This window comes from Crocuta crocuta, unplaced genomic scaffold, assembly GCF_008692635.1.
Source record: "Crocuta crocuta isolate KB4526 unplaced genomic scaffold, BGI_CrCroc_1.0 scaffold110, whole genome shotgun sequence".
Taxonomy (NCBI): domain Eukaryota; kingdom Metazoa; phylum Chordata; class Mammalia; order Carnivora; family Hyaenidae; genus Crocuta; species Crocuta crocuta.
The window spans coordinates 2,154,277-2,162,139 of record NW_027527386.1 but is presented as its reverse complement, the minus strand read 5'-3'; the positions used below and the strand labels follow the sequence as shown (position 1 = coordinate 2,162,139).

The 7,863-nt window shown below is 61.9% G+C and overlaps 2 protein-coding genes across 2 annotated transcripts in view; one reads left to right on the top strand and one right to left on the bottom strand.

Moving 5' to 3' along the window:
* The window catches only part of CREB3L3 (cAMP responsive element binding protein 3 like 3), a 9,291-nt gene extending 4,442 nt beyond the window's left edge, over positions 1-4,849 (top strand). Inside the window, exons 6-10 of the mRNA XM_077746337.1 lie at positions 238-344; positions 2,281-2,349; positions 3,527-3,611; positions 3,813-3,909; positions 4,109-4,849. Coding sequence (XP_077602463.1) covers positions 238-344; positions 2,281-2,349; positions 3,527-3,611; positions 3,813-3,909; positions 4,109-4,422 — 672 coding nt within the window. The 3' untranslated portion in view covers positions 4,423-4,849. The remainder of the gene's footprint in view (positions 1-237; positions 345-2,280; positions 2,350-3,526; positions 3,612-3,812; positions 3,910-4,108) is intronic.
* A 702-nt stretch (positions 4,850-5,551) lies between these two features.
* SIRT6 (sirtuin 6) overlaps positions 5,552-7,863 on the bottom strand; it is an 8,977-nt gene continuing 6,665 nt past the window's right edge. The window contains exons 5-8 of the mRNA XM_077746237.1: positions 7,303-7,398; positions 7,146-7,226; positions 6,566-6,689; positions 5,552-6,474 (exon numbers count right to left, since the gene is read on the bottom strand). Coding sequence (XP_077602363.1) covers positions 6,133-6,474; positions 6,566-6,689; positions 7,146-7,226; positions 7,303-7,398 — 643 coding nt within the window. The 3' untranslated portion in view covers positions 5,552-6,132. The remainder of the gene's footprint in view (positions 6,475-6,565; positions 6,690-7,145; positions 7,227-7,302; positions 7,399-7,863) is intronic.

The window sequence follows — 7,863 nt, the reverse complement described above, 5'->3', positions numbered from 1 at the left end:
CCCCCAGCCTGCTTCTCTCCCTGTCCAGACCTGGGTTTGAGGCGCTGTTCCCAGGCGCGGCCGGAAGGTGGCGCAACCGCACCAGCGCGCAGCGTCTGGGAGCCAGTTCCGACCTGGGGCTGGGATCTGGGCAAATCCTCAGGACCCAGGACCCCCCCCCGNCGGGAAGAGCAGGGGTGAGGCGGGGGGAGGCTCCAGACAGCATGGCTGGACCCCCCTCCCCGTGTCACTGCGCAGTATGAGGAGCGAGTGCTGAAAAAAATCCGCCGGAAAATCCGGAACAAGCAGTCGGCCCAAGAGAGCCGGAAGAAGAAGAAGGAATATATTGACGGCTTGGAAACTCGGTAAGGCTGGGGTCCGGGAGGCCCTGGGCAAGGGCACCGGGGAGAGCCGTGCCAGGGGGCTAAGGCCACACTTTTGGGGGGGGGGCGACAGAATTAGAGGTTTTCTTCCTCGAGGAGCGGTCATTTGTCGTGCGAATTACAAGGATAGGGAGACGCCTAGAGACGGCAGAGGTCGGTCTCGGGGTCCCTTTATCCCCTAGAGCGTGAGGCCCCGAGAAAGGAGACCGTATTTCCCATCTGTCCTGGCGCCCTGCCTGAAGACGGGGTGCTTACCGCCCTGTGTGGGCATCACGGGTCCTCAGAGCTGCCGTGGCCTCCTTGATTGTGTGTGGCAGGGACAGAGGGGAGAGCATTCTTGGCAGAACTTTCCTGCTTTCGTCTAATCTCCTCTCTCTCAACTCATTTAAGGGGACAGGCTCCTTTTTTTTCTTTAACAGAAGCATAGCAGTGGGCAAGCGCCCTTTCTAAACCGGGGCTGACCCGACGGGGGTTACGGGTCGGCCTGGGGGTCTTGTTTCTTCCCAAGTGGGTTCCGAGATGCCGTCCTTGTCTGGGAAGCTGTGCGTTGCAAGCGTGTCGACATCCGGTGGTTCCTAGTTCTCTCGTTTTAGTTTGCTGAGCTGTGTGCTATCAGCATCATACTCTTTTTAATAACTCCTGCCGTTCATTTGTGCCTCCTCTTCCTCTTTTCTCTTCTTTAAATTTTTTTTAATGTTTATTTATTTTTGAGAGAGAGAGCAAGCAGGGGAGGGGCAGAGAGGGAGGGAGACACAGGATCCAAAGCAGCTCCAGGCTCCAAGCTGTCAGCACAGAGCCCGACGCGGGGCTCGAACCCATGAACCGTGAGATCATGACCTGAGCCGAAGTCGGACACTTAACCGACTGAGGCCCCCAGGCGTCCCTATCTTCTTGATTAATCTTGCTAGAGACTTATTTATTGAAGTATTCTTTTCAAAGCGTGGCTTTCTGCCTTTTACCTCCCACCCACCTGTACTTTTATATTCTAGTTCTGCTCTTAGCTTTGGCATGCCCCCCCCCGTGATGTTTTATTTGGGGGGGGTGGCTGTGTTGCTCTCTTGCTAACTTTTAACATGTGTGCGTCTAGCTTGCTGAGCTGAACAAAGGTGGGTGAAGGTCTGCTCCTCTCGGTACTGTGTCGGCTGCACCTCCTGAGTGGCGATTTACACAATTGTCGTTACCATCTGGTCCTTGAGTCTTCCCTAATTGATGTCCCGGAGTCTTTTTTTATCCTGTGAATCATCCAGAAGGAGGGCCTTTCAGTGGGGGAGTGTATTCTCTTTGCTGGGACATAGCCTCACGCTGGGATTTGAGTATTTCCGGCCCACATCTGGGTGGTCTGGGCCAGACGCAGATGGATGCAGGTAGGAAAGGTGGGCCCCCCAGCCTGCACCTGAGAGCCCCTGGATGGATTGTCTTAGTCCATCGTCTTATTCCCCAGATGGAATCTGCGAAGCCCCTGATCAACTTCATTTCAAGTTGTTCTCCCAAATGCTCTGTGAACTAGGTTAATTGTAGCCCCATTTCACAGGTGAGGGGACTGAGGTCAGAAGGTAGAGTGGCTTGAAGTCACAGGGAGGGTGCGGATTGTAACCTGGTTTCCCTTGGAGTCCCTGTCATCTTACCACTCAGTCTTCTGGAAGCATCACTGCCCGAGTTGGGCATTCCACTCCCCATCCTGGGGGCCCAGACCGGAGCGAAGCCCCCACATCCGTGCAGACTTGGGGTCTAGGAGCCAAGCAGACCTGGCTTCGCATCTGGGCCCTGTCCGCAGACTCGCTGGGTGACTTTGGATGAGTGACTCCCCGTCTCTGGCCGTGGGTTCCCTGCCTGTAAAGTGGGGCCCCACAGGGAGACGTCAGCTGAGCTAGTTGGTGACACGCGTATTGTGAATGTCACTGTGACATTGTCCCTGCAGGATGTCAGCCTGCACTGCCCAGAACCAGGAGCTTCAGAGGAAGGTCTTGCATCTCGAGAAGCAGAATCTGTGAGTCTTGGTCCAGCTGTGGCAGAGGGACAGGGGGAGGATGGGGGGAGGGGGGCAGCCCCCAGAGTCCCTTGCAGGAGGGGTGGGCAATGTGGGGGACAGCCTCTGTGATGGCCAAGCAGAGCAGGGGGTAAGGGCTCCACCTAGCAGGGGTGCAGCTGCAGAGAGGAGGGCACTTGGGCTTGGGAGGGGTGTCTGTGGGGGAGGAAACGGCGGACGAACGGCCAGAGGCCGGGGGCATGGTGTGCTGGAGACCCGCGTCCGGTTCCGTCAGAGGGGTGCAGGCATCCACTTAGTATTTATTTAGCATCTAGTCCGTGCCGGGCGTAGTTCTGGGCACTGGAACCACTCTCCCTCCTTAAAGAGCTCATGGTCTGGTGGGCGATGTACTCGAGACAAATGGAAACACATAAAAGATTATTCAAATAGTGCTAGCCACTGAGGAGAAGAGTGAAGCAGGGTGAAGGCCCTGGAGAGCAAGAGGGGGCAATTCTGGGCAGGGAGGTCAGATAAGATGACTTTGGAGATGATACCTGATAGATGAGAAGGAAGCAGCTACGAAAAAAAAGATCGGGGGGAATAGTGTTCTTGGCGCAGAGGGAACCAGCATGTGCAAAGGTCCTGGGGTAGCATTGGGCCCCAGTGTTGGAGGAACAGCCAGGAGGCCCGTGTGGCTGGAGCAGAGTAAGTGAGCATGGGGGAGAGAGAGGGAGGAGGGGAGGACATGGAGGGGCTGGGGCAGGTCATGTGGGGGAGCCTTGGGGCCCATGGGGAGGACTTGACTCTTACCCCAGGGAGCTGGGAGTGCTGGGAGGGTTGAGAGATGCCCATTCACATCTGAACAGTGCCATCTAGTTACTACTTGGAGCATGGACCCTCGGGGAGCAGGAGAGGCCTTGGGGGTCCAGATAGAGGCTGGGGCTGGGGTGCTGGTGAGAGATAATGGCGGCCTGGATCGCGGAGGTGGGGTGGCAGAGAAGTGAGTGGGTGGGAGTGGGTGGGATGTTCAAGGAGATTTATTGAAGCCAAGAGGGAGAGTCTGGAACTTTGAGGACCAGCGGGGCCATGAGGGATGAATGGGGTTCAGACATCAGCCAGGCTGGGGGACCCCAGAAATGGATGGGAACCAGATCACGGCCCCGTGGGGCTCAGCCAAGGCCTGCCCGTTCCCGCCAAGGTCCCTCCTGGAGCAGCTGAAGAAACTCCAGGCCATTGTGGTCCAGTCCACCAGCAAGTCGGCCCAGACAGGCACCTGCATCGCGGTAAGTCCTGGCCCCCAGGATAAAGGGGGTCCCCGGCCTTGGCAAAGGGGTCTGTGTGGGGGAGATGAGTGCAGCGCAAGCTTTGGTTGAAGGACCGTCCCATCTTCTGGGACTCGGTTTCTCTGCTCACAGGGAGGGGGGAGGGGGTGGCCTCTCTGCTCACAGGGAGGGGGATGGGGTGACCTCTCCCATCTCCGCCAGGTCCTGCTTCTCTCCTTCGCCCTCATCGTCCTGCCCTCCATTAGCCCTTTTGTTGCCAACAAAGCCGAAAGCGCCGGGGACTACGCACCTGTTCGAGGTAGGTGGGCCGGGGATGCTCTGCTCTCCGAAACGCTCCGGGCTGCCCCATGGGCACAATCCCCTTGGGTCTCCAGGCCCTTGTCCTGGGACTCTGGGGTGTGGTGGGGGAGCCCCTTGCTCCCTGAGGCTGGGGTTAGGGAACGGAGGGACTTCAAGCCCCAGCCCCAGCCCTCATGACCCTCCCAACCCTTGCTCAGTTTTCTCCAGAACTTTGCACAACGACGCTGCGTCCCGTGTGGCCCCCGACGCCACACCAGGCTCCGAGGCCCCAGGACCACTGCCCAAAGCTGGCACATCCCCAGAAGGGCCTCCAGGCAGCCCCAGGGCGGACTGGGAATCTCAGGGCACGTCAGCTCTGGACAACTTGACGGAAGAGCTGGGCAACTCGACCCTGATCCCTGACAACTCGATGGAGAAGCTGAGCCGGACCACCCTGCTGGACTGGACTGCGGCCGAGCCAGCGCTCAGCCCTGGGCGCGTGGGATTGGAGGCGGCGGGGGAGGAGCTGTGAGCACCCTCCGGACGTGCCCCCAGGCCTTCCTGCTTAGGGGCCCTTCTGTGGACAGCGACAGGCATGGGGGTGAGGTGAGACCCTGGCGGAAGTGCCAGGATGGAGATGCGCGAACTCACAGCCATGCACTCACGGACCCAAGTACACACAGAACACGCTCAGACACAGGCAGCCGCAGGGCCGCAAAGCCTGAGAGATACAGACCCAGGCAAAGGAAGAAACAGGCACATACAGAGTGATCCGCAGTCTCACACAGACACACGCACACGCCATGCCTCGACAACTCCCCTGCCCCGGGACTCCTCCCTGCCCCCTGCGCACAGGGAAGAGAAAGGTCTCTGCGGGGACCCTGGCCCCAGAGCCGTAGCCCACAGCCGCCCCTCTTTTCTACGATTGCAGTGATCCTTAATAAAGTATTTTGACAGAACACGTTGGCACAAAGCGGAGTCTAGGGCTCCTCGACTCCTGGACGGAGCGTCTGGGCCAGCCTGGGAAGGGGTATTGGGGTGCGGGCGCCCCGGACCCCACTAGGCTGGAAAGGCTGCCGGCCGGGCGCCGCGAGTGTCTTCAGCACCTTGGAGAGCGGCCGCGAGCAGAGCGCGCGCGCGCCTGAAGCCCGAGGTCTCCGGGGACCCCAGGAGGCCCTTCATGGTGTCCTCGGAAGGTCTAGGACAGCTGCTTTCCTGGGGGCTGGAAGGGGGGGTGCTGCCCACCTCGCTCCATCGACGGATGAGGAGACTGAGGCATCGGAAGTGGAGGGATCTGATTGGAGCCCGGCTGTGGCCGCGCTCTCCTAATGCGCCCCGCCCCGCCCGCTTTGCGCAGGTGCGGGGAGGTGGGGGCCCCGGCTGCAACGAGGTGAAGGTCGCCGGCAGCTCTTCTCAAGGGGCTCACAGCCCGGTAGCGGAGGGCGAATATTCAGGAACCATGCACGTGAGCATGTAATCAGCAGCGGAGCTCCAGAAACGCCAGCTGCGCTGTGGCCCCCAGGCCGGGACTGCGGGGAGGCCCAGGCCGACTCTGCGGGGTGGGGGAAGGGAACCACGCTGTCGGCACCCCCTGCCCCCCCCACCTCCTCCCCGGGACTGGGACCCGGCACAAGGTTATGGGTGTTAAACACAGACTCGGATGCAAGAATTTCTGCTTTTATTGCATTGAAGAGTTTTCTGGAAGTCTGGAGGAAGCCAGGTGGACACACCATTTTCTCCCTCTAGCCCCAGAGGCAGTGCAAGCCTCCATTGCCTGTGCCCCCACTCCATGAAGTCTGGCTCCTAAAAGTGGCTCTGCCTCCCTTACCTCTTGGACGGACCAAGAAGGCGATTTTGGGGGAGACAGGGGATTGGGGGTGTGAGGGCCCCGGGCAGAGGGAGTTAACTTTTGCGTGGGCTGGGAGCTAGGGAGGGCCTGGCCACTCCTCCCCAGAGCATCCTGAGTCAGGGGCCGGGGCACAGGGAGAAGCGGGTGCCTGGGGGCCAGCTCCCAAGGTCTGTGTCCAGGATGAAAGCGCTCCCCTCCAGGCCCACACCAGCGGCCCCTCGAGATAAAGAGACAGGCAGTGGGGGGTGGGCCTGCCTGGGGCCTGGAGCCCAGCTCTCAGCACCCTGAGGTTGCCCCCCACCCGCGAGGGGAGATACAGGTAACAGTGAAAACAGTAAGAAAAGACGACTCCACGGTTTCTACAAAAAGCCCCGCCCTCCCCAGGCCCCCTGGTCAGCTGGGAACCTCTTCGGCCTTCACCCTTTTGGGGGGCCTGTGGGGTGCAGGACTGTCCAGCTGCTCCCTCTTGGGACTGGTAAGCCCCGAGCCATTGTGCTGGGTGCAGGGCTCGGCGGAAGGCTCGGGCTTGGGGCTGGCGGGTGCTGGGCCGTTGAGCTGGGTGGGCGCCTCCTCCTTGGGCTCCAGCTTGGGGGCAGGCGGGCGGGGCAGGGTGGGCAGCGCCCTCTCCAGCACCCGAGGGCCGTCCCAGGTGGGGATCTCCAGGCCCAGGTGTTCCATGAGCCTGGTCATGACCTCATCCACATAGCCATGGATACGCAGGTCGGCATGGCGGTCCTGCAGGGGCAGAGACGGGCTGGGCTCAGGCAGGGGTCTGGAGGGGAGGGAGGCTGGAGCGGGGCGCACGTCCGGTGGGCTCAGCACATACATGCTTGGTGGGCTGAAGGTTGACAATGACCAGTCGGCCTCCGCGGCGCTTGGTGGCAAGGGGCAGGTTCCCGCTGGGCCGGATTTGCAGGGAGGTGCCCAGAGTGACGGACAGGTCTGCGTTCCTGGGCCAGGAAGGGAGGGTCGGCCCGGGCCCCGTCCACCCCCACCCCTCCACAAAGGTCTCTGCAGCCCCACTCCTGCCCCACAGGCAGGGGAGGCCGCCAGCCCCTCCTGGCTCCAGCCCCCTGGCCCCACGCCCACCTCGTGCTCCTGCAACATGCCCAGACCAGCCTGGTCAGCTCTTCCGCACCCTTCTCTGCAGTCAAGGGCGCCCACAGCCCCTGCCGCTTCCCATCTGCCAGAGCGGCCTCCCCACCCAGCCAGAAGCGGGACTGCGGATGCGGCCGTGACCTTCGGCACCCAGGGCTCATTGGACGGAGGTGTCCGGCAGCTGCAGCCTGTTTCCCCGCCTGTCGCCTGTCGCCTGAGACCAGGGTGGGGTGGGTGTGTGAGAAGGCTCTGTCACTAGCGGGGCCAGTGGGGCCCGGAGAGGGTCTGGGCTCAGCGCGGGGTCAGACCTGCTGGCCTCTTCGGCGAGGGTGAGGTCCCGGTCAGGCAGGGCGTCTTCCCAGTCCAGGATGGTGTCTTTTAGCTCCCCCCTGCAGTGGGGGAGGGGGAGTGAGACGGAGACAAGCCCCTGCGCCTGGAGCCCGGGCACAGCGAAGGGTCACTCACCTGCAGGCCCGCAGCCCCCTGGCCTTGGCCACAGTGCAGAGCCGACCCGTGGCCTTGAGGCCCATACTGCCCACGACGACGTCCCGGACATACTGCCTGTGTTGAGGGAGGAAGAGGGGCCCGTGGGGGCGGGGTCAGCCCACCGCCTGCTCCCATTCAGGGGTCCCGCCGGCACGGCTCTTGCTCTTTGCGGGGGAGTGTTGTCCCCAGGGAAACGGGGGCCACACCAGAGTCTCAGCACGAGGAAACGTCCCAGAAACCCAGAGCGGGGGACGGGGGGCTTCCACCACTGGCCTGGCTGCACCCTGATGCCAAGAGCACGGAGACAGAAGGGTCAGGAGCGCTGCAGACAGAGGAGCCCGAGGAGACGTGATAACTACACGCAAAGCGTGACTCTGGGTTGGATCCCGGACCGGGAGACAAAAGAACCAGAAGCCACGGGGACCACAGGCCAGGCGCCAAGGCACCGCACTCCAGTCTTCCTTTACAGCGCCGCGGCCAAGGGGCAGAAGAGCGCAGTCCTGGGAGAGACAGGTCTGGGGGGCTGGGGGGGGGGGGGGG